General features: G+C 39.2%; 1 protein-coding gene across 2 annotated transcripts; it reads left to right on the plus strand.

Annotated features, from left to right (window-relative positions):
- Positions 1 to 659: 659 nt before the first annotated feature.
- On the plus strand, positions 660 to 18,794 carry LOC138801144 (lipopolysaccharide-induced tumor necrosis factor-alpha factor homolog). 2 transcript variants are annotated; one of them, XM_069983668.1, is made up of 6 exons: positions 664 to 753; positions 10,809 to 10,941; positions 15,120 to 15,191; positions 15,277 to 15,339; positions 16,236 to 16,398; positions 17,171 to 18,794. In XM_069983668.1, the coding sequence occupies exons 3-6, from the start codon at positions 15,137 to 15,139 to the stop codon at positions 17,277 to 17,279; spliced, it is 390 nt and encodes a 129-aa protein (XP_069839769.1). In that variant the 5' UTR covers positions 664 to 753; positions 10,809 to 10,941; positions 15,120 to 15,136; the 3' UTR covers positions 17,280 to 18,794. The 2 variants fall into 2 exon arrangements, with proteins under 2 accessions (XP_069839767.1, XP_069839769.1); XM_069983666.1 differs by lacking the exon at positions 10,809 to 10,941 and having other exon boundaries at positions 660 to 753.
- The last annotated feature ends 7,926 nt before the right edge of the window (positions 18,795 to 26,720 follow it).

Raw genomic sequence — 26,720 nt, forward strand, 5'->3', positions numbered from 1 at the left:
ATTGATCGAGCCCCCATTGGCCCGTGGAATAGCACCCTTACAAGTCCTGAGTGTAGAAAATATCTTCTAACTGGACAAAAACCACTCAGGGTGATAGTCCTATTCTTATAGTGCTGTAGATTTTGTCATTCTCAGTCAGCAAAGTCATAGCTGGTCAAATACAAGTAGCATCCAACTTCACATGTTGAGCTGGTATATACATGGTTTAATGTATGCTGAAAAAGGAGGTACAATAGAGGCAGGCAACAATTCTTGGCCAGAATGTGGAAGGATACTCTCTAAAAATAGTTCTTTTTTATGGCTAAGTTCACACAAAGTACTTGCGTCTGTCTTTGGTCAGTTTCTTTTTCTCAGCCAAAACCAGGAGTGGAATGAAAACACAGAAGCTGTGCAAATCTTTCCATTACAATTTTGCCCTGTCAGTTCCACTCCTGATTTTAATTGAGAAAATACTGACCAATAGACCAACATAGCCTATATCTATTATTTCATTACAGGCACATCCCATATTATTTGTCTGTTTTGGACTGATAATAATTTTATTATACTACAAGAAGGCACATGGTTGGAATAAATCATGTGCTACTTTGCCAGTTATCCAATATCCTGCCTGAGATGACTGTAGGAGTTGCAGAGTTCACTGTGGGCTGTAATCCAGTGACTTCTCATTAAGGCAAATTACCCTCCCTCTCCATTCTTGCTTCAGTCGCTCAGCCAGTCCTTTCTGAACTGCAGTTCCCGAGGAGTCGGCTGGTGAGTTGCTCTTTCATGTTTTGTTGTTAGTTAATACTTATTCTAACCTTTTACTCTAAATGGTCTACACACCCTTTTTTTTGCTTCTCAGTATTTTACTAAAATGTATGTTTTGTCAGTCTTTATCTGCAGTACCTTTCATAGGTATGCAAGCACAGGGCTAATGTATGTTTGTGTCCTCTAATAAGTATTATTTTTTAGTATAGCTGTTTTGTTGCTGTGTAATTCTGGTAAGACTATCGAATTGTATGCAAGCAGTGAAAAGGTCATTTTAACTTTGCCCACTTGAGGGTGAGTTCACACATACAGGGTCTGCAGCAGATTTGATGGCGCAGATTTGAATCTGCAGCAGATCCGCAGCAGATTTGATGGCCCATAATTGCTTTGCATTGAATCTGCAACTTCAAATCTGCTGCAGATCCTGTACGTGTGAACGCACCCTTAAGGGTGCGTTCACACATACAGGATCTGCAGCAGATCTGATGGCACAGATTTGAAGTTGCAGATTCAATGCAAAGCAACTCTGGGCCATTAAATCTGCTGCAGATTCAAATCTGCGCCATCAAATCTGCAGCAGATCTCCTGCAGATCCTGTACGTGTGAACGCACCCTAAAAGGGATACCACACAAGTAAAAAAAACAATAATTACCTTCTATAAATAGAGTGCATAAACTTCACCATGTGAAGACCATTCATTATGGACCGGTGTTACAGGTGTTCAACCAAAGATTCTACAGTACAGCAGCTGCAAATAGAAAAGTATGTACAAATATCTATACAATAATACTGTAGATGCCTTGGGATTACTATAAAATATTGCATAGTCTATCTATATTAGGTGCTTATGAGTGATATTTTTTATTTACGCCAAACAACGTCTTTGAGTAGGTGTTTGTAGTCTCCTCATGTATTCCAAGCGTACGTAGCCATAAACTTGTTTTTCCTGAATGATAGACTCTGCTAGGATCCAGGTGCACACATTTTGTTCCTGCATTGTATTCCTAGCATTGGATAAAAAGGTTTGTGGCTGCACCTTGTGTTTCTACATTAGCAATTTTAAGTTTTTGCTGAGTTTTTATTTTTTTAACATAATCAGAACCTAAGCTGCAATGTGTTCAGTTTTACCAGATTGTATATAATAAGGACAGACAGCAGCTAAATCATGTTTCCCCAGCTGCTGCTTATCAAGCTTAACCCCTTCAGGACTGGACTGACCAGAGACCATTTTTTTTAAAATCCAACCTGTCTCACTTTGTGCAGTTGTAGCTATGTGGTGCTATTACTTTTCTTTCTGATTCTGAGAGAGTTTTTTTTGTGACATATTGTACCTTAGGTTAGTGGTAAATTTTGGCAGATGTGCAAAAATTTTTTTGAAAAATGCAATTTTTTTTAATGAAAAAATGACAATATTAGCATTTTTCTCATTTAAAATTTCCTGCGGTCACCGTGCAGGTTTAATCATGTAATGATTTTATTACCAGCATCATTACGCATGCGGTTATACTAAATATATGTATGCAGCTCCTGCGCCTGTGTCATCCCTGTCACGTACCGGCATGTCCATCTGCCGGAACGGTGTGCAGAAATGACGTGTCGGGAAGGGGTTAAATGGGTTATCCAGCACTACAAGACATAGCCACTTTCTTTCAGAGACAACACCACTCTTGTCTCCAGTTTCAGTGTTGGTTTTGTAACTCAGTTCCATTGAAGTCAACTGGAAACAAGAGTGGTGCTGTCTATGGAAGAAAGTTAGTATGTATGTTAGTTTTTTTAAATGTTTTGAAATACAAATGTTGAAATATCATCTTAGGCTATGTTAACACAACATTGTTTTCCGGTCATTTTTGGATGGCCGGAAATTTTCATAATAGAGATGTATTTTCCCTTTAAAATGATGGCGCTCCAAAAAAAAATACCACCTGAAAGTAATGTTGTGTTAACTATAGCCTTATAGTTAAAGGCCAGAAAATTGATGTTTTGGTCACCATTGGGTTGGCTTTTGACAGGGTTTGTTTTTCTACTCTGCTGATGGAATAGAACAGAGGAATAACGCAGACCTCTGTGCATTTCCATAGGATAGTGTAAAAAACAAATCATACACCACACTAATAAGCACCACAAAAACGTGATATGAAAAGACTTGTGTCAAAGCTGAATATTATAAAAAGAATATTGATTTTCTTTGGCACTTTTAGGTTGCGGCACATGACATCTTTTTCATGCATTTGCATTTTCTTCTGGCATTTTTCTAGCGTTTTTGACTTTTTGTGTGAATGATCTTGTTTATTGTTTAGTCTTTTTTGTGTGCTGAACTTTTTTTCCTCTGCCATCACATGACCTACAGTAGCTGCTGGACCACTAAATGTGACAAAAAAAAACAAAAAAAAAACATACACACAGCAATGGTGTTTTTGAGACAACCAGAACAACCCCATTGAAGTCTATCATGGGAGAAGAAATGCCACAGTTTGCAAAAAAAAAACCCACTGCACCCTCACCATGCTGCATTTTGACAAAACTGCCAAAGAGCCTCAAAAACGCCAGAGAGGAGAAAAAAACGCCATGTGTGTAAGGCAGATCATAAACTTCCATTGACTTCCAGCTAACATCTGGCCGCTGGTGTTTTTGCAAAAAAAAAAAAAAAATGCTGTGGCGTTTTCCAGAATTATAAGGCAATGTGAAACCAGCCTAATCAAAAAAGCTAATTATCAAAAAATTTGTGCTTTAATTTAAAGGGCTTTTTTTTAAAAAAAAACATAAATTTCAGTATATGGCTATGTTCACACGTTTTTTTTCGGGTCCGTTTAAAATGACGTCCGTTATTTTGGGTCTAAAATAACAAGTTTTTCAAAGCCTGGCATCCCCTTAGTGCAATGACGGGTGTTTGCACATTATTTTAGTTTGGGGTTACTAATTGGCCTTTGGTTGTGGCTTAATTGAAAAGTCCATTGAATTTAATAGTAAAAACGGAGAAAGAACGGTGACAAAAGAAGAACTGTGTGTGAACAACTAATAAAAAACGTCCGCTATTTGCAAAAAACGTCCGAAAATAATGTTCATGTTCATTATTTTGACGTCCGCGGCAAAAACGTCATTTTTCAATGCATTGTGTGCATAGGACGTCCGTCTTCCCATTGACTTCAATGCAATTCATTAAAGTCAGTTAAATTGCTGCAAAAACGGACGTTTTTTTAAATAGCGAAATCGGACGTTTTTTTTTCCATTTTTGACGTTGTGTGAACATAGCCTATGTCAGACATGAACAACAGTGGTGCTGTTTGTGAAAAGAAAAAGCTGACTTTTCCTTTCCATCTCATGCATTTGTTTATAGCTTGTGTGTCTTGATTACTGCCTGGATGCAAAGAATCTGCAAACATTCATGATTTAAAGAAACCCGTCCCGGTTTAATAACATGTTTCTGTCATTAAATTGTTGTTTTGTGTTAGTTTTTCCCTGTTGGTTTGTTGTTTCACAACTTTAGTAATGTGCATCTCAAAAGCGCCTACCCGCCACTTTGTGGTTTAAGGCCGGGTTCACACTACGTTATAAAAAACCCACCGTATGTCACAACAACGGCCGTATTTGCACAAACAACATCCGTTATTTGCAAAACAACGGCCGTTGTTTGCGCAAATATGCCCGTTATGACATATGGCCTTTTTTTACGTAGTGTGAACATAGCCTAAAACTGAAAAGTTGGCATGTCATGCGATACTCTATACACAAACCTCTCCCCCAAACCGCTGGTACCGTCTGCAGATTAAAGAAAAAAATATTTACCTTAACCAAGTCAACAGGCGCATTTTAGAAGACACAACCGGGAAGGATTTACAGTCATCAACGTAATAGTCATTGAGGGTTGTGGTTACAGTATCGCTTTAAAACCAGCCACAACCACCATATTTATTAGAAAAAAATTTATGTGTTTTCCATTATAAATATCAGCCACTTCTAGTGCAGTGGGATGGTCGGGTTTTAGTTTTGTCATGTGAAAAAAACACCAGATTTACTAGAGGCAATAGGACACAATAATAAATTTGTCAATTTGGGGGAGTTCTTAAAAACTAGACAATCTTAGGGCCCTATTGCGCAGAGCAATTATTATGTAGCAACTCGCTATAATGACCGAAAATGATCTGTTATCTGCCAGTGTAATAATACCTAGCGATTAAATGACAATCGTTAATGACTATTGTTTTGTGTATTGTGGTGAGCAATTTCAGATCGTTCTTCAAAGCGCATGTTTATTGTTAATCGAAGAACATGAAAATCACTTCATCTAATAGGACCCTTAGTAAATCAGCCCCTCTCTGTCAGTAGGTTTATGCTGCCCTATTACACAAAGCCATTTTCTGCCAAATCAGGCAGATATCTCTTTATTTAATAGAGCCAGTGATCAGCGGTTGAACGATCAGACACTAGCTCATTGGCTGATCGTTGTTTTTCAACAGCCCAGCAGAAAGAAGATGCAGGGGAGAGTGAGTGCTCAGCTGAGTGCTTCTTCTTGCTTCTTCTAGTGATTGGTGGAGGTCTCAATGCCAATATTCCGACTGATCTAAACATTTGACTCAAGCTTTTTTTTAAATGATAGTCATTCTTAAAGCCAGCTGTAAAATGAGCACACCCTTACAGTAAACCTATTGAGTTTAATATATAACCTTTTCTGTTTTACCTGTTTAATGAGTATAGTTATAGTATAACCATCCCGTCTTGTAACTATGTAACTGCAGTAGTTTGCTAATAGCTAAAGAATTCTTTCTTGACTTTATGTGATATGCTGCTTTACTAATGTAGGAATGATGTTTAATGTGTGCTGGAAAGTTACCAGGCACAAAGGCCATTTCCTTCATAGAGGAAGTAAGCCGCCCTCATCTATTATTAATATTACAGATAGCCTAGTATTGTGAAAATGACAACAAGAATATCGTTTTTCTTATTTTTAAATTCAGTTTTTTTCCCCCTTTATATATTACTCATACTAGATAACAAGCAGAGTAATAAACTCATATGTCCTTATGGGAGTTAATAGTTTATAGGGCATGATAGTTTTATTGTTCTAATGAGCTTAAAAAAACAACTGTTCCAGCTTTGCAAATAGTCTTGATGTATCCTGCTGTTTGTGTATACAGCTCCTATGGGAGATCAGACTATACATAACGACTGCATTATTAAATGACATATCCTGGCTATAGTCTGTAACCACTAGAGATGAGCCAACCGGCCAAGGTTTGGGTTCGTATGAACCTGAACTCTCGGCTTCTAATTCCCGCTGTCTGCCCGCTCCGTGAAGAGGGTGGATACAGCCTGAGGACCGCCTGGAAAACTGGGATACAGCATGGCTATGGCTCAGGCTGTATCCACCCTCTCCACGGAGCGGGCAGACAGCGGGAATCAGAAACCGAGAGTTCAGGTTCATACGAACCCGAACCTCGGCCGGTTGGCTCATCCCTAGTAACCACATGGATACATAGATCTGCATAGGAGCTGTATAAAAAACTGGTACAATGAATGCAGTCAAAGTTATCTAAAATTTTTTCCTTCAGTCTAAGTATATTGGAACAATAAAATATAAATTGCAAGACTACAAGTGGCTTTTAATGCTTTTGCAGCATGTAAACACCCTTATGGACAACCTAGCAAGTTGATCAAGTCTAAATCATTATGCTAAGTTATGCTGAGTGACTAACGTTACAAATGCTGGTAATACTTGGCATCCATCTTAACAGTAATTGTGTTTATGTAAATGGACCGCAGCGCTGAACGCACAACACATTAAGACCAATTAGTTTGAGCGGCAAAAGGAAATTAGAACTGCAAATCATTTTACATTTGATTCTAAATCCCCACTTTAAAGTACACTTTCCATTCTAAAAAACTGTAGAATAGGACATGGTAAAGGCTGGGGTCATCGGCTGGGGTCGAACATGCATGAAGCAACATGGTACTGTGTGTACGCCACAGTTGCCACAGTGGTATAGTCCATGTGATCACCATGATGTTATAGTAAGTGATGGTGTAATTACTATGTGAAGCCCTTATAGTACTTTTATGACAGTTTTATTTTTTCCTCCTTCTAAGAACCATTACTCTTTTATTTTTCAGTTCACTGAGCAATATGGGGATTTTTTTTATATATTATATATATATATATAGTTATATTTTTGAAAACCTTCTTTCATTTTCCCATATAATGTGTTGTTGCATACTTGGGTGAAGAAGACGCAGGAGAGCACTTCTGGCATCACTGTGAGATCAGAAGGGGAGCCCAGGAAGAGAAGGGTGACTTGACATCTTGTCATACGGCCCCTTGCAGAGCCTGTGAATCACAGAGACATAGTGGCTTTGTCTTTGACATGAACTAGACACAAAGGCGTCCCACTCTAGGTCATGTACCCACCGGGGAATTCACTTGATCCCCTTTGGATCAGTCCGGGCCTGGTTAAAAACATTACCAAAGAGGATGTGTAAGCAAAAGATGATGTATTTTCTATGGTAGCAGTGCAGAGAGTCCTTCAGGACTTTTGTTATAAAATCATGAATGGGATATCCCCTTCCACTAGAATTTAAAATAATGGAAACTATATGTATAATATGAGAAAGCTTGAGAATACAAGGTATTAGGTAAGGGGGTGCCATGTATACGGTTAGGCACGTCACTGAGGGAAGGGGATATGGGTACACTGGGAGCCCTATTTGCATATAAAGAAACCGGATGGTGGGAACGGGCTCTCCGCACTGGCACCAACCAGGTAATATAAAAAAATGTCATTAGCCTTAGTGGTACATTCACTTGATGTAGAGAGTGCGGGGTCCCTTAGGGGAGGCCAAAGGTCCTCTGCTTAGTTCAGACTACCCTTATTATAGCTATAACCAGAGAGCTCTGTTCTCAGAACACATCCTTCTTTTTCTCACGCAAGGATTGCTATCATATACCTTTATTGGTTTAAACTAGTGGTTTTATAGCTGACATGGCTTTAAGTCTTATAATCATGCAACAAAAATTCTTTTAGAACTGTGTTGTGTGGTTAATGTATGTTGTAAACATATACCATAGATCATGTGTCATGTGAGTCATAAGTGAAAAGCATTTTTGCGTTTGTGTGACTAAGGCAGATAGAGAGGTGGAAACTCAAATAATGGCTTCACTCATATAGATTTTTTTTTTTTTTTGAATAGTAAATATCACCGTACCATTTTGCAGGTGTATGCATGAATAATCTGCTTCCTGCTCAAACCAAAGAGGTTTGCAGAAACTACATAATGCTTAAAGAAAGACATAACTGACATATAGCACATAACTTGTGGGCAAGGGTGGCATGACTCATGTACCCTGTCATGGTATTGGTAACAAAATAATTAATAATAATAATTTAATAGTAATGGAAATACTGGCAGATGAGACATCTTTCAGTATGGGAGAAAACGTAGTTACCAATACAAGCACAAGTACATAAGATTTGAAAATACTATTCTATAAGGGTGCCTTCACACATGCATTATAACTTGAGAAAGAGCCTGCGGCCTCAAAATGTGTCATTTTTATATGGACTAGTAATAAACAGGATTTTATACTTAGGCCATGCATGGCCTATCTTTTGTGCTGTGGAATTAGTTGGACTGTATTAGCCATAGTGTACAGATGAGCTGACCTGGAGCTGCGGCCTGGGTTGATATTTCATGCGATCATTATGTTTGTGGTATTCACAAGCTAAAAGGTGAGCATATGGATAGAGGTTGAAGCTTGTCACCCTATGAGGCGCTGTGCCTGTCTTTTTTTCTTTGTATATTTTGTCAGTCAGTGCATGTGTCAAAAATGTGTGCCAATGCCAATGTCTCCTGGCCCTGTCAAACACACCGCTGCATTTAACTGTATGTGCTCCTGACCAGTGTCAGCACCCAGGAGCATTTGCCTGGGTGCTGGCACCAGACCAGGCTGCCAAATAATGCATCCAGAATTCTAGGACGTTTCCTGATGCACATTGGTGGTTACTGGAATTTTCCACCATGAGACATTAATACATAAAAATATTAGCTATGTATCTGCATATATTATATTGTATTAGTGTATTCACTGTTAGTGATAGATTGAGTCAATTGTCTTTGATTGTGGTTATATTGCCAAAGTGTCATGAACTGCAAGAATATGTTCTGAGAACTGATCCCCAGGGAGGATAATCTGGGAGGGACAGAGGCAGAATATGTCTCACAAACCAAGGAATGCATCTGGAATAGTAAGGGGGTGCTGCCCTGACTCTGTTTCATCCGGTAGCTACAAGTAGTACTCAGAATTACATTTTCTCTATCAATTGAACATTTGCCAACGTGCTTAACTCTTAGTAAACTGTAATACACAGTAACAGTAGCTTTCCTAATCTGAGAGAGGGAAAATGGGGTGTGTGTCCTTGTGCCCTGAACTTATTTGGGGACATCTTCCTAGCTAACCACTCTGTGTGCATTGTGCTCTGTATGAAACACTGCTGCTTTCATACATCCAGCTTCTGGGCAAAACATTGGTTCCCCCTCCTTCTGTGCCCGATTGGCCAACCAGGCCCCCATGCAGAGGATGTTGTTAATTGTTAACCCCCATTTTGTACACATTACGTAAGAATAGAACGGGAAATACTTTGTTATAAAACACTGTCTTACACCTACATGCAAATGTTTCACAGAGAAGTATCTACCAATCTGTTGACTTTTGATTTGTTTGTACACTATATACAGAACACCATAACCACAATGGAATTTCCTCTTTCTGAAATTTCATCATTGGGACATGTAGAATGTCACACCCAGTAATGAAGGTCACATAGAGAATTATGTTCTCAGTGAAACAAAAAGATTCTGCCATTGTACAATTGGTAACAACAATATTACGTGGAAAGGGTACAAAGACGGGCAACTAAACTAATAAGGGGAACAAAGCATCTTAGTTATGAGAATAGATTAAAAGAATTACATTTGTTTAGTCTGGAGAAGAGATGTATAAGGGGAGATATGATTAAGTATATAAATGGCCCCTACAAGAAATTTGGGGGAAAAGATGTTTTAGGGAAAACCCCCTCAATGGACAAGGGGGCACTGCCTCCGCCTGGAGAAAATAAGGTTGAATCTCCGGAGGTGACAAGCCTTCTTTACCATGAGAACAGTGAATCTGTGGAATAGTCTACCGCAGGATCTGGTCACAGCAAAAACAGTGGAGGGCTTCAAAACAGGCTTAGACAAGTTCTCCTAGAGATGATTGAACGGTGGGAACGATGATCGAACCATAGGCATTTGATTCCTGCTGCCTTCCCGTTCTGTGGGGAAGGTGGAGACAGCCGGGGTACCGCCTGGAAAACAGAGATACAGCCTAGGAAATAGGCTGTATCCCTGTTTTCCTGGCGGTACTCAGGCTGTCTCCACCTTCCCCATGGAACGGGAAGGCAGCGGGAATCAATTGCCTATGGTTCGAGTTCGAACGAACCTGAAAATTCCCGCTGTTCGATCATCTCTAGGAGGGATAAGCCATCAATAATAGATGACTTTACCTGCATCCGGGGCAAAGATCCCATCCCTGATGAGAGATCAGTACAGTCATCATAGAAGTCCCTCAGGTTACAGTAAAAAAAATCCCATGACATAATTAAAGTTTAAATCCAATTTTCCCATTTTATAAATAAATATATAAATAAACATAATTGATATCACTGTGTGTGCCAAAATGCTAAATTGCTGATTTTTGGTCTCATGAAATGCGGAAAATTTGTAATAAAAAGTATTGAAGATGTTGCATATGGGCAAGTAAGATACCAGTAGAAAGTACAGATTATGGCACCAAAAATAACTCCTCACACAGCCCCATAGACCAAAAAATAAGGATCAGAATAGAATAATTTTAAGAACATTTGGTTGTTGTGAGTTTTTTTTTTTATGTTTAAAAGAAAACTTATAAGTAGCCTATTGTTGTAAATGTACTGACTTGAAGAGTTTTTCTTTAATGACCTGTTCCCTGTTTATAGCCTATTCCTGGCTTTAGCTTCCAAAATCTGTAAAATAAATCTTTCTGTATAAACAGACCATAAGGCGTGCCATAAGAGATCCCATAGAACAACAGGCATTGCTCCACCGCGGTAAAAGTACCCCCTTCCTACCCGTAGGAATACAGCTGCATTTTCTTTCAGTCCTGTGGCTGGGAGCACCAAGAAAAGGTGAGTTTATAAGATCTAGTGTTGGTGATGGAGCTGTGATGCTGTTCCTGTAGGGGTGTGTGGTCAAAAGCCAGGGGGCTAGCCTGCCAGCAAGGGGGCTGCTGGGCTGCTTGGGTCTGTGATATCATTTGGTTGGTGGTTGAGCTCGCTGTGCAGAGGTGGTTATTTTGCTGATAAGTAATAGATCAGTGTATACCATGCAGATGTGCAGCCATGCTTTTTTTTTCTCTTTTCATTTATGATATATTACTGTGCAGTTATAGTTCAGGCAATTGACTTCATATCCTGTCAGAAGTGGTGGATGGCAGATGTATGTTAGGCTGGGTTCACACTGCGTTTTTTTCAGTCCGTTCAACATATCCATTTTTAATTGGTTACTTTTAACGGATAGAAAAATGTAGTCAACACTACTTTTGTGTCCGTTAAAAAAAGCATCCGTTTCAATCTGTTTTGTTTTTTTGTTTTTTTTTAAATGGAAGTCAATGGAAAAACGGATCCAAACTTATGACACACAATTGCATCCGTTTTTTGCATGTTAAACGGATTGCAAAAACGAAGCGTGAACCAGCCTTACTGAGGTTTCATCAGTGATGTAAGTCCTGGAAGGGTTTATGAGACGAGAAGGTTGGTTTCTCCAGGGAAGAGAGCTCTGCTGTGGCGTGTGGCTGTAAGGGAAATCCGCACCTGCTATATTAATCTTTCAAGTGTTTCAAGTGAACTGGCAACATTACTGACAGGTTACATCATTGGTGCACTTTAATATTATGTTCTCTGCTGAAGAAAAAGGTTTCTTTATGTCTTTGTTTGCAACTTGTGTGTGCACCTATTTGTGTTGTATTGCTTGGCTACTATATATTCTGATGCATCCTGCTACCAACAGGTTTTGTGTCAGGAGTTGTGCTAGCGTCTGTTCTTTACCAACTTTAGATTACTGATGCAGCTACTTCATGTGTCCATGGTGCTTTAAAAACTGTGTCACAAGGATTGATCAGTCGAGGGTCTGGAATGTTTATACCCCCACCAATCATTGGATAGAGGAGGGAGAAGTGCTTAGCTGAAGTCTACATTCTATTCTATTCTCCTCCTGTGCCTGATTTACGCACACTCACAGGTGTAGGTTTCTCAAAGTGGTGGGGCCTTTCTAATTGCTTGAGAAAGGAGGGCGTGAATCTCCGAAACGTAGCGTGACAACGTCAGCTACCGTCCTCCCCTCTGCCCCGAAGGTCTCTGCCGTCTGGACAAACGGATCTCAAAAGGATCTGAGCAGGATGTGAAGACTGAATCCCGTTAATGTGTCCACACTCGTGGGTGTCTTTGAATGTATAACACATGGTTTGAATTATTTGTGAAGATTTTACACGTTTGCTGAAAATTGCTGAATACAGTTTTGGGCTGGGTTCACACTACGTATATTTCTGTCAGTATTGTAGTCCTCATATTGCAACCAAAACCAGGAGTGGATTAAAAACACACTCAATGTTGAAATTGAGTAGTGTAATGTGTCCTGGCTACAGTTCTGCCATGATTTGCAAATAATCGCTGCTTTAACAGCAATTTTGCACAGTTCAGGGCATTATGACATTATCTATCCTGTGCTATGAGCACCACTGTCAGTGCTGTCATAGTTACAGTGGGTTGTGTGGGGGGGGCAGGCTTGGTGAACAGCCCGGGGCCTACAGTAAAGTAAATCCGCCTCTGCATGACACCCTGAGGAATACGGTGTACTGAACTTGTATTTGGGGCCTAATTTACGACCAGCGTACTTCATAAATGTCCCCCATTTTTAATGGTTAAGCAGTGGTTTCTCCACCAGTGATGGAATGAGTGGGTAATTCCTGCAGAAAACAAACAGCAGAGAAAGAAGGAACCGTGAGGCGTTTTTTTTTATTTTTTACTCAAAATACTGTACAGGTCTATAGCCAGTAAATGAAGTGAAGATGCCTTTTGACCATATTTTTTCACATACTGTATGTGGTTGTCACTATTCTAGTGGCGTCACTTTAAATACCTATGGATCTAGAGAATTTCTTTGTGTATATGACAGTCCTGGGTAGATATGATCAGTACCTGGAAACATCCTATTTATGGCATCTAAAACAAAATATAGGTGCAAAACATCAGTGTATGTGTACTTTAGCACTATTGATAGCAAGACAATGAATCATCAGCATAATCCTATAGGGCAACATAAAAACCAAAAGAAAAAACTACGAATGCAAGACCAATGTATATATAAGTACTTTATTTTTTATTTATTATTAGAATATCAAAAAGAAATTATTTCAATTAAAAATACATACCAGGGGGGCTGGAGCTAATACAAATCCCCATTAAAACGGTGGATTAACTAGGTTCTTATTAATAAGATATGATATCACAAAGTAGATAACAGTAGAAAATGGGGAACCTATATATACACATATATACTGGGCACTGGGTTGGTACTACATACAAGAAATAAATATAACTCACAGTGAGTACACAGAAAGGAATACCATCCACATATAGTAAATATTACCCATACGTGTCCTTAGTATACGAGGGTGTATGGTGAGGTGGACTCGTATACTAAGGACACGTATGGGTAATATTTACTATATGTGGATGGTATTTCTTTCTGTGTACTCACTGTGAGTTATATTTATTTATTGTATGTAGTACCAACCCAGTGCCCAGTATATATGTGTATATATAGGTTCCCCATTTTCTACAGTTATCTACTTTGTGATGATATATCTTATGTATAAGAACCTAGTTAATCCACCGTTTTAATGGGGATTTGTATTAGCTCCAGCCCCCCTGGTATGTATTTTTAATTGAAATAATTTCTTTTTGATATTCTAATAATAAATAAAAAATAAAGTACTTATATATACATTGGTCTTGCATTCGTAGTTTTTTCTTTTGGTTTTTATGTTGGACAGTTTTGGGTGCGCATAGACCGCACTATTCGGGCCTTATATAGGATTAATAATCCTATAGGGGCCAACCTGTCACGGGGGTTAGTCTTACTAAAGAACTGCCTGCTGTCAGTTATTTTTGTAACCCAATACAGGTAACCCAAAAGGTAAGCTACGCTGCTATGGAGCAATGCAGCCTCAATTGTCTTTTGATGATGGAATGTGCAATGGAAAGTGTCAAGGAAACACTCATCAGTGACTCAAGTGCTTCAATATTATAGAATGAACCATGTTACAGCACAGTAAATTTTTCTTTCATTTGGAGAAATAGGTCAGTCAATGCCCTTGCCAAGGTAAGGCAGCTTGTTGGCACCCAGTCCAATACATGGCACACTCCTTGGTATATGCCATGGAATCCCACTGTCCCTAGCCATTCCCCTCTTTTGCATCTGGTTCCCCATAAATATAATAACTTTCCAAAACTGAAGCGGTCATACTGAGAACATGGTGTCTACAATAAGATACATAAAGCTTGCACAACATAATGTCCTGTCCAGTACTTTTACCACTTTTGTTTTCTTGTCTTTAGCTCATGGAAGCAGCAAACCAAGTTCATTGGTGATTGGCAGCTTTTCTGTCAACAATATTAGGGCAAGAATAAATCCTGATTTAGAGTATATTTACACTGAGGAATACTTGCAGAATTTTAGGCGGATTCCGCGTAAAAATGCACGTGGAATCCGCTCGAAACTCTATCCGTAAAAAATTAATGCTTTAATGTGTTTTCCACTTCTTCGTTTACATTGCGGAATTTCCGTGCTAAAAATTCCGCCACAGATCTCCTTTCTGCCTGAAGAATTGACATGTCAATTCTTTGGGTAGATTCTGCTAGAGGAATCCTATATAAGTCAATGGGGCTTGAATTCTGCTTGAATTCCACTTGCATTCCGCTTGAATTCTGCTCCTATTCTGCTTGCCTATTCAAGCAGGAATTTCAATTAGAAAACTTTCCTTTTCTATTCCTCGCTGAATACTCACCTATTGCTCAGTGTGAACATACCCTAACAGGGCCATCTCCAGAAATGTAGCATCTGTAATATGTAGCATCTGTTTGTAGTACTATTATATTTTTTCAAGTGTTGCATTCTTAAATATGTTCAATGAATCAGAATATTGTATGGTACAGAATTCCATATCCTTACTGCTCTTACAGTAAATAATTCTGATCTCTGATGATTTTTTTTATTTTTTAAAGCCATTTTTTTTCTTTCCCTGTAGGTGAAAAATAAATTGTCATGTATCAGCCAGATAAGGGGTACCCAGCAACCGGTCCAGCTTACTCACCAGCAGGTAGGTAGAACAAGATACCATTGACAAATGCATGCATCTCCAAATATGCAGTCGTCTTCAAAATTTCATATTTGTCTCAATTCAGGTGTAGGAGGAGCCTATCCACCCCCACCACCATATGGTGGAGTTGGAGGGGCACAACCCACAGGTACGTTGTGTGTGTGACATAAAGACATGTCAAAAGTTTTGATTGGTCTTGGTCTGAGTGTTCACACCCATACCGACCATGAGAACGGGCAGGAAGAAGACCACGCTATGTGATCAGAACACTTAGTGGAAAAAGGGTGCCCAGATAATTCACAATAACAACTTTTCTTTGTATGCCTGGCATGAATGGCTTTAGGAAATCTACTATTGTTACTAACATTACAGTTTTGCTGCCTAAGGGTACTTTCACACTTGACAAGTTTAGTCAGTAATTTACTGTACTGGCTGGATGCACCATTGGGCCACGACCACAAAACATCTTCTTTTGGCAGTTTGATAGCTGTTTTTGTGGACAGCTGTCAATTTGAGCCCAAATAATGTTGGTTGTTTCAAAATAACATCCATAATTTTGAAATAACGTCTGTTATTATAGCTAATAATGACGTCTGTCTTTGTGGACCAACGACCAAAAGAAGATGTTGTAGTGACATATGTTATATAAAGTTACTTCTTTTTCTAGTTTGATGTATACAGCAATTTGTGCTCCATCAATTCCAGAAACGTTTTCCCCAAGCCGTTAGACTATATTCACATTTTGGTCTGTATTTTCAGCTGTTTTTGGCATCAGAGCTTTGTTTCTTTTTTAGAAAGCTTTTGCTTTTGGTGAATTTCCATCAAGCCATTTATTGCTCAAAAACATCCCAAAATACTGTTTGAAAACATAGCCTAACTGATATAGGCGATGTTCCAACACTGTACAAACAACAGCCGTTCACAGCGGAACGGCCATTTATTGTACAGCGTGTGATCATAGCCATAATGTGGTTGTAGCTGCACCCTATTATAATTTTTTTGCCAGGTTCCTCTGTTTGTAACTATTCTGCTTTCCTCTCACAGTGGTTGTGTCTCCTGTAACCACAACAGTGGTTGTGGGAACTTCCTTCGCTGACACGCCAGCATCATGTACCTGTCCTGTTTGCCATCAGAACATAGTGACAAGAATAGAATACAACTCTGGCCTCCTAACCTGGCTTATCTTTGGCATCCTGCTACTGATTGGGTAAAATGAAAAAGACTTTTTAATTTAATTTTTACTACATCTCTTTCCAAAAACCATAGCTTCTTTTTTAACATATGTTTGTTGATTTTAACAGTAAAAATAATGTACAAATCATGAATCCAATAACGGACAGACATGGGCTAAGGTTCCTATTACACGGATCGATTTTTAACGATTAATGACTAACGATAAACGATCGCGAACTAGATTGTTTATTGTTAACCTGAAAACGTTCACCATATTACACAGAACGATAATCGTTAGTTACTATCGTTACTATGATCGTTATTGCAATCGTTACTATGATCGTTTATTCCTTCTGATCCGAGCAAAACAATGAACAATGTGCAATTACACTGAACAATTAGTGAAAAAATGCGGAACTGGAACGAAAGTGGAATTACAGCGAATGATTAACGATAATTTTTGGTTCAGATCTATATCAATGATCAACGACATACGAAAGATTTTTCGATCGTTGCCTGCAATTACGGGAAGCGTGCTGGCTGATGTACCAGCACGCTTCCTTATCAATGGGGGCAATTTCGACGTGATTGGTTCCCTTTAAAGGGGTTATCCAGCAAAAATATTTTTCTTTTAAATCAACTGATTTCAGAAAGTTATAAAGATTTGTAATTTACTTCTATTTACAAGTCTCAAGTCTTCCCATACTTATCAGCTGCTGTAAGTCCTGCAAGAAATGAACACCAATCTGGATGTCTTTTTTTTTATAAACTTGTGATTGATATGTTATCTGTGTCTTTGTCCACAGTTGCTGGCTAGGATGCTGCCTCATTCCTTTCTGTGTGGACGGCTGTAAGGACGTGGACCATTTCTGCCCCAGCTGCAATCATCACCTGGCGAAATACAAAAGGCTTTAAACAAGATCCCTCAAAGGGGCAGAAGAAAAGAATATATGCATTATCACCTTATTTGAGCTCATAAGAATATGCGATCTGGATTACTAATCATATGCAATGTCGATTTTTATATTAAATGTTAAATCGTTTTTTTCCACCCTGTTTTCTTTGTGTGTTCTTTTGGAACTTTTTATCCAGAATTAACTGTAACGATATTGTCAAATTTCTTATGTTGGCTCTGCTAAATCACTAAGAGCAGAGCGGTATTTGCAACTGTTATCACCATGAGGCCCATGTAGTAGTTTGTTTTATATCAAAGTGTTCTCCACAAGCCGCTCTGCCATGGTTTTCAGGTATAGAGCTAGGATTGTTCAGTTCATTTGGTTTAGAGGCAAAGTATTATGCTTGCATCTTGAAAGTGAGAAGAAGTGAGAAGTTAATGTTTTCACCTTCTGTTCCTGAAACCAATGCATCCAGAGCGGTCTGCCCTTTGGTATACATAGAGTGCCCATCTACCTGGTGAACAAGCTTCGCCTGCGAAAACTCCGCTCCGGTAAATCAGCTCACCTAGATTTCCCAGGAGTAATTTCTTTTACTTGCCCCCTCACCTGGTCAATATGGTCATCACCTCATTCACCCTTTTTGTGACCCCCCCCAGAGATACTTTATCATTAAAAGAAGCAGATACTGGCACAGTGCATGTATCACGTGTATCATGGTTTCCCCCATTTCTTGGTGCCAGAAGACTCCTCAGAGCACTGTACTAACAAGCTGCCAACTAACAGAAACAGATCGCAGTTTGGTATTCATTGGCATGAGGGTCCTGGTTGGCAGGAGCATCTCAACTCCCTCTTATCTACATCTAGGTAGGCAGACTGCACCAAGAGACAATGCAAGCATCTATATGATTGATGTATAGAGAGACAAGTACTACACATATGGAGAGACTGAAATGTACTTTACTTACTAAGGCTATGTTCCCACATAGTATACGTAAGAGACTACGTATTTTGGAGTACTTTCTCTATACATCAATCTCCTTACATAGGTTATGTGAACAGACTCATATAGAAAGATTGCACCTATAGGAAGTGACTGATGTATAGACAGATTTATGGTTAAGTTTCCCTATACATTGGTATCTTTATATAGTTGGATTCTGTGCTATGGAATGGTGGAAGGAGCGGATAACATTCTGGGATATTGTAGGGAGAATTAGGTGTGGGATCACCCATTATGTGGTTTAGATGGCTGTAAGCACAGTTAGTAAGGGATAAGGCAGGGCAAGTTTTCAGACCCTTCTACCATTCCAACACAAAGCTTTATTTTTGCCACATAAGTGGAATTATACTTTTAGTTTCTTATTTGGGTCTATGAACATTTTTGAGAATCTGTAAAGACAGAATTTTAACATTTTATGTGTATTTTTTTCTTAATTTCTGTAGTAAAGGTCCAATATCTCATGTCTGTGATATATCTGTAATATATTCACTGAATCTAATATTTTTGAAATTAAAGTTTTCTTTTTGAATACTACCACTGTAGCCTGTAGTATTTCAATTGCTAGTATTGTCCTTTTTCAGATCTTGTGAATAGATGAGAACCCATAATGTGGAGCCAGATAGTGTTGTATTTTTGAGTATGGTGTCCCTACTAGACCATTAGTCATGCCCATGTACCTGGTTAGGGCTGTAATACACTGCCCGATCGCTTTAGTAAATGAGTGCTAATCTGCTTGATCGGTGCTTGTTTACTGAGCCTTTAAAGCCCCTAGTACACAGGGTGATTCAGAGGAGCAAGCCAGTGCTAACCTTCCAGGTCAGCGCTCGCTTGCTCCTCGTTCATCCCTCGCTGACGGCGCTATTACATGTGCTGATGGGGTAAGAGCCAGGGGAGCTGCGGTGGGGCTGCCCTGGTTATCGCTGTATTGTCAGGGCAGCCAATAGAAGATAGCAGTGGTCTGCTGCTGCCGCTTCTATTACACGGCGTGATGGCAGCAGATCGCTGCTATTGTGATCTTATCGGCCAAATACGGCCGATTTAATCATTTTGTGTAATAGGGCCTTTACTCATAGGTCCCGCTCAGCCAAATAATGCATGGCCTTGCCACAGTCACTGATTGGCTGGCCAGGAGCCGGGAGCCTCAGATGCAGTCGGAGCATGGACCACGCAGTATGCTCTGGGCGGCAGCTAGTTAAGGGGGCCGGCATTTACATACTCGCAGCGGAATGAAGATTCCGCTGTGAGTATATAAACCCATTAAAACTCACAGTAGCAAGAATCGCAGCGGGCTTTACTGCAGAACACGCAGCATGAAGTCCGCTGCGATTAGCTACATGTGAAGCTGCCCTTAAAATATAATCTCCCCACCTCACTATCCAAATGATAAAATTATATTTTTTCTGAATTGTTACATAAAACTTAAAAAAAGTATACTTGTTTGGTATCACCAAATTCATAATGACTCAAATGACTCATAATGACTCAAATGTAAACATTTCTTCAGCATGGAGGACGGTATTAAAAGGAACCAATCAGCCCAATGGGGCTGATATGGTTCCCTGAGCTGCTGTATACAGCTCCTGCAGCAGCCGCGGCACGTACCAACCGCGGCTGCAGCAGGAGCTGTATAACCGAAAAAAAGCAGTTTAATCCTCCGGGCATGTGACAGGCAGCGGCAGGGAAGTAGTCATCTGGGCGACAGAGTGCTGTGACTAGACACGAGCGGGGAGCCGCCCAGATGACTACCTCCCCGTCAGAGCTTGTCATGCGCCCGGGGGATTAAAGTGGGATTTCAGTTATACAGCTCCTGCTGTATAACTGAAATCCCACTTTAATCCCCCTGGTACGTGCCGCGGCTGCTGCAGGAGCTGTATACAGTAGTTCAGGGAACCATGTCAACCCGATTGGGCTGATTGGTTCCCTTTAAATAGAAAGAAAAAAAAAAAGAACAGTGCCAGAATTATTGTATGTTATGTGTAAAAATGTAAGTAGAATTTAATATGCAATTTAAAAAATTACCTTTTTTATTACCCCCCCCCCCCCAAAAAAAAAAAAAAGTTAATAAAAATTATTTAATAATGAATCCCAAAATGTTGCCATTGCAAAGTTAAAACAAGCGCTCCTATGGCAATTTTCTTTTTTTTTTTTTTTTTTTAAGTTATGGCTCTTGGAAGTTGACAATGAAAAAAGAATACAAAACAACTTTGAAGCTTCTTTTCTTAGAACTCAGCATTGTGCCGTTCCTATGTTATTGTTCCTGGAAACACATGAATAAATTGACAACTGAATGGACTAATTCCGCTTCAGTCAATACCACAAGTCTGTAACCACTCTGACGCATTACAGTCAATAGTAACAGTGTCAAAATGTATATATTATTAACAAGAGGAATGGAAATGTCCAGTTTTCAATCAGAAGAAGGCAGAGGTCTAGGGAAAAATGCCCCGGAACTGTTCTTTCATGGAGAATATGAATAGCTAATGTACGCTACTTTACACAACCTAACAAGCTGTCTCCTGCCTTCATTCAGTAGAACCAGTTGTGGCTGCTTGTATGTTAGGCAACCACTTAATTTGTCATCATATCAGATCAGATTCCATTTGTAATGATGGTTACCAAGAATAAGCTGATGCTGTAACATATACATTGGATTTCTGAGCTCATAGAGATGAAAGGGATCTGTTGGTGTCTTTTCTGTTTTCTTTACGGCAGATTTACCCAGCAGAAAAATAAACATGCGTGTCACGGCAGAGAAACCTCGGAAATACGCACATGTTTAAGAAGCTTTATTAGTTGTAGCATTATTCAAAGCTTATTCAAAGTTTATTTGGTTTTACCCTATATGTGTGTACGTACAGGTATTTGACTGCAAATCCTCCTGGAAATGTACGAATAAGCTCACAACTGGTTGTTGATAATGGGTAGGATTATACACACTATCGCACTCATTTTATACAGTTAGTTTTTTTTGTTTTGTTTTGCACTATAAGTTATTTTTAGCTTTTACTGCTGAAGGCGGAACTTGTTACTCTGCCTGTTAATGGACAATTTCTCTTTTTATGGCTAATAAAATAGGCATAAAACATTACTAAGCATAACATAATAGTCATAAAGCCTATGTAATACTCCCTACTAACCCATAAAAAAATAAAACTAACGCTTAACCCCTTCCTGCCCCCCCCCCCCACATTATTTCGATTTTTCACTTGTTTTTTAGTGTACACAAAAATGTGGCTAATCACTTTTCTAAAACCAGATCTGTTAAACGGATTTCAAAAACGCACTGTGAAACCCAGGTTACTACTAAAAAAAGAACAAACAACAAAAAAAACCTGGGTATTGCCAGGTTCTGACATTTTATACTTCCCCACCTCAGCCACAACATCATGGATTGGGAAGAAATTAATAAGATTCGACCGGATTAGAAATCATAACTATCTTACACTGGGCCACAGCTGTTCCTACATCTTGCATAATGTTGTAGTTGTGGCTCATTCACTTTAGTCAAGTGGAACTGCAAAATCCAACACAACTCATGTCCTATACACCTGTATTTGTATTTCCATAAATGCATTATAAATTAAGATCCTTCCTCTGGGGCCTCATAGGGGAAATCCATGATGGGGAGAATGGGGAATCCCTGATTCTCTGCAGCTGCTGCCTCCACGCAACCTAATAAAGAGGCCGCCGCACTTGTCAACAGCTGAACAAAAGTCGCTTCATCCTAGATACGCAATAAATGTGTGAAAATGTAAATATCTTTCCTTTACCTACATTAGGGCCCTCAGAAAATTGCCAAGTGACGTGACCTAATGTTCATTGAAGCATCTATTATTTTCTTTTGCTATTAAGATGCTTCTGTCAGTGAGTGCCAAGAAAAATATACTTCTTGTATTCATTGTGTTCGTTCTTTTGTTAATGTCATACTGGAATAAACTGGAATATAGTAAAGAGGAAATAAATGTTTCATTGTGTGTTTCTAGTGCTAGAAACAATGCTAGACCTTGTAAATGAAAGTGTCATACAGATAACCAGTACATATACACATAGGATATCTGTACTCTGTCTGTTGCTCATTGGTTAAAGAGAACTAGGAAGCACGACGTCAGCAGATAAAGCACACAATGTTCCTTCCTACAGAAGTATAATTATTACTGTCAGGGGTAATTACACAGATATGCAGGTATTAGTACCATCTCCACCCAGATAACAAGATACAGGTTTTTCTACTGTATAGGTTAGACTGTTCATTTTCTAGGCTGAATAAGTAAACATTGTAACTGTACATGCATGTAACATACTGTAAGTATTACCTAGATTGTAAACCTGTCTGATTCTTCACAATTATGTGACAAATTGTGTTTGCAAATAACATTTACTCAAAGATGAGGAGGAACTTTGGACCATTACTCCCTGCAGTTAATTCATACTTGTTGGAGCCTTTGCACACACAGGTCATTTCACAGTATCTTAATAGGCATCATAATCGCGGCACGGATTCCCCCAATAGAAGTGCACCCATAAGTATAGATGACATGAGTGCATAATCTGACAACTATTCGCCTACTCCCCGCGTGCTGGCCAGCTTACATATGCTCACTGAAAGTGTCGTGGACTATGCTGGTTCGTGCTGGTGTCGGTAGAAGAAGGCAACGAGGGACCAACGAAGGCAAAACTCTCTTTTCCTAAGAAAGATAGTCATATCACATAAACTAATTATTACTGCAACATCTACAACATGTCTGCTTTATGGTGACGTCATTTGGTGAACGTCCTTTTACTTTTTAGGATGTTAGAAGGCCTTTAAATTTTGCAGCGGTTTTTAAAATTTTTATGAAAATTTCAGCTATGATTTTTATTAGGGACCAGTTAAGTTCTGAATTGTATGTGTGGGGCCTGTATGTAAGTTACTTCCATAAATCCCTCCACTGTAAAAACTGCACCCCTCAAAGTATTCAAAGTAACATTTCAAAAGTTTATTAACCCTTTAGGTGTTTTGCAGAAATTTTACCGTTGGAAATTTAAATTTTCATTTTTTTTGGCAGATATTCTATTTTTTTTTCCTCTTACACAGCAAATACTAACTGAGAAATAACTCCAATAAGACGTACCTCCGCACCTGCCCGAACACGGCTTAATCAACTCGGGGGTTAGCTGGTTGGCTTAATCCTACCACCGGACACATATGGACGGTGCTCAGCAAGCTCAGGAAAAGTCTCTGAATGTCATGCAATAGAAGTAAAGATGATGCGGCACACGTCCAGTACTTGCTAGTGGTTATTTATTGTTCACATGCTCGTGGATACAAACAAGTAATCAGGCTACGATCGCTCGCGCTCTCACCGCGCTTCCTCCTGGCCCATACGTCATCCACTACACCCACCCCCTCTATATACGTGAGTACAGTTAAAGGGACAGTATAGTTATTTACAAAAAACATATACAAACTCCAAAGATAGTGATAATTTAAAAACAATGATAATGCAAACATTAGGATATAGTAGAAAAAACAATTACACTCAACATTACATCATAAAGTGCCGTCATAGAGTCCATTCATATTATTGCTTGTAGATCTGTATGGTCATTAAGACCCAGCGGGCCCAAGGCTCCTGTACGTAGGATGAATTCCATCTCTTTTTTCAACAATAGACCATGTTTATCTCCACCTGTTTTAAGATTATTTACCCGCAATAAACCCATAAATTTCATATGTGATACATCACCCTGATGTTTTTCTCGGAAATGTTGAATCAATTTGGGACATCCCTTCCCCGTACTGATCGAACGCAGATGTTCGGAAAAACGTTTAAATAAAGGTCTAATCGTTTTACCTATGTAAAAAAATTTACAATTACAGGTGATAGTATACACAACATAGGGTTTTCTACATGTTATAAAATCATTTATAAAAATATCATGACCACTTAAACAGATCCATTGTGTATTATTCATGTAGCTACAATAACTGCAGCTACCACATTTGTGGTTACCTTTAGGGAGGTCACGATTAAGCCAAGTACTGGGATTACTGTCTACTGTTACACGTCCATGAACCAATTCATCCCTAAGATTAGTACATCTTTTAAAAGCCACTATAGGACGTTCACCTGTAACACCTTCCAAGAGTTCATCCTCACATAATACATGCCAGTTCTTATTAATCGCTGTTTTAATGATGTTATTCATAGGACTATGTCTAAAACTAAACACGGTCCTATTTTGTTGATCCTTTTTATTTTTTCTCGAGTAGATCAATTTCCTACGTGTCAGACCTCTTGCTCGCTCTAAGGCCCTGTTCACATTTTCCTGTGGATAACCGCGACTGGTCAGACGCATACACAATTCATTGGCTTGTTGTTCAAACCCCTTATCTGAACTGTTTATGCGGCGCAACCGGACAAACTGACCATAAGGTATGGCCTTCTTCACATGCTGCGGATGAAAACTCTCATACCGCAGCAGTGAATTGGTGGCCGTAGGCTTACGAAAACCTGATAGACATAGGGTACCATTGTGTACTTTCAGATTCACATCTAAAAAGTCTAAATTCTGACCTCCAAAGCAAGATGTAAAATGCATATTCACATTGTTGTTATTCATGTAGTGTAGAAATTCATTGAATTGAGATTCACTGCCTGACCATACAATCAGTATGTCATCTATAAATCTCAAAAAAAGTTTTATGTGCAAAGCAAACGGATTATTCGGGGAGAAAATAATATCTTTTTCTAAGTCTGCCAAAGTAGGTGCGACCGGCGTCCCCATCGCCGTCCCAGGCCGCTGACAGTACCACCTGTCAGCGCACTGGAACGAATTATGGGAGAGCACCAGTCGCAGCATGTCACACAAAAAATCAATGTAAACTGTGTCATACTGATCTAGGGATTGCAGGTGTCGACGGATAGCCTGCACACCCACATCCTGTGGGATGCGGGTGTACAGGCTCTCAACGTCGACACTGACCAAGGAAAAATCATCCTGCCAAAAAAAAATATCCAAAATCTCCAACAATTCACTTGTATCTCGTAGGTAAGATGGAACTTTTGCTAATAGGGGGCGGAGTACCCAGTCCAGGTACTTGGATAATGGTTCCAATACCGATTCACGTCCAGCTACTATCGGCCGACCAGGAGGTCGGTCGACAGATTTGTGGATTTTGGGTATCCAGTACCAATATGGTTTTTTGGGGTACTCTCCGCAAATTGTTGTTTAAAAATCCCCCGTTCCACACCTTCTCTCAATAACGTTCTAACTTTATTCTGATAACTGGCGGTGGGGTCCCCATTGAGTTGTATATTGGTGTTAGTGTCCCCTAGCTGACGGTAAGCTTCCTCTAAGTAGTATTCTTTAGGAATTAACACTACATTGCCTCCTTTGTCCGCCGTCTAACTGAGAAATACCACTCACTATTTGTTCCACTTATTCCAGTGTTTCTAGAAATTCCCTCATATGTGGCCGCAGTGCGTCACCTGACTCAACCACAGGCCGCAGACATGACAGAGACCTGGTGAATTTTGGGGCCTTTTTTTTATTTCAGGGTTTTTTTAGCCATTATACCATGTCCCAAAGGCCTTGCGGTGCCAAAATATTTGTGTAAGACGAGTTAACGTTTCCATCGGTACCATTCTGAGGGACATGTGACACCCTGATCATTTGTTATTAAATTTTTTATGAGGTGGTACGAACAAAAAACACAATTTAGCAGCTGTTTTTCACAATTTTTTTGTACGCGGTTTACTATACGTTACATATGACATGTTATTTGTCAGGCCGGTACGATTACAGTGACATCCATTTTATATAGCTTTTGTTATAGTTTATGGTATTTATACTATAAAAACTGGTTGTGTCTTACATATTGTAAGAGCTGTAATATTTTTATTTTTTCGCCAATGGAGTTATGTCAGGGTTTTTTTCTTGCAACATAAGCTGATGTTTTTAGTGGTACACCTTTTGGGTACATGTGACATTTTGATTTATCTATATTTTTATGGGGTGGGATTAAATTAGTATTTAATAGATTTTTTTTGCTGCGTTTATTTGGGAGGAATAATTAATGTAACAGGTTAATAGACGGGGTCATTACGGATGCAGCGATACCAAATATATGTATCTCATTTATAGGGGATCATTTATAAAGGGGGATGGGGAATGTGTATATTTATTTATTCATTTATATTTATTTATTTAATTTTTTTATTTTATTTATTTGTTTATTTATTTATTTATTTGTGTATGTATGTAATTGTTTTTGTGTGCCTTTACTTTTACAGGTCCATCTATAATACATTACAGCACATGATCTGTGCTGTAATGTATTATAGAATGAATAAGCTGTCAGAACCTGACAGCTTATTCATTAGATCAGGTCCTTGCCTCAGTGCAGGGGCCTGATCATACTCATCCATACTGTATGATTGGCCACAATGTTTCATTGCTATTGCTAGCCGTTTCAGA

The sequence above is a fragment of the Dendropsophus ebraccatus genome, chromosome 9 (assembly GCF_027789765.1).
Source record: "Dendropsophus ebraccatus isolate aDenEbr1 chromosome 9, aDenEbr1.pat, whole genome shotgun sequence".
In the NCBI taxonomy this organism is placed as follows: Eukaryota; Metazoa; Chordata; class Amphibia; order Anura; family Hylidae; genus Dendropsophus; species Dendropsophus ebraccatus.

Bases quoted from the DNA above. Each gene is read 5' to 3' on its own strand.
- LOC138801144 (XM_069983666.1), top strand. From the start codon at position 15,137: ATGTATCAGCCAGATAAGGGGTACCCAGCAACCGGTCCAGCTTACTCA. The intron at 15,192-15,276 runs GTAGGTAGAACA...GTCTCAATTCAG, and splicing joins TCCAGCTTACTCACCAGCAG to GTGTAGGAGGAGCCTATCCA. The intron at 15,340-16,235 runs GTACGTTGTGTG...TTCCTCTCACAG, and splicing joins TGGAGGGGCACAACCCACAG to TGGTTGTGTCTCCTGTAACC.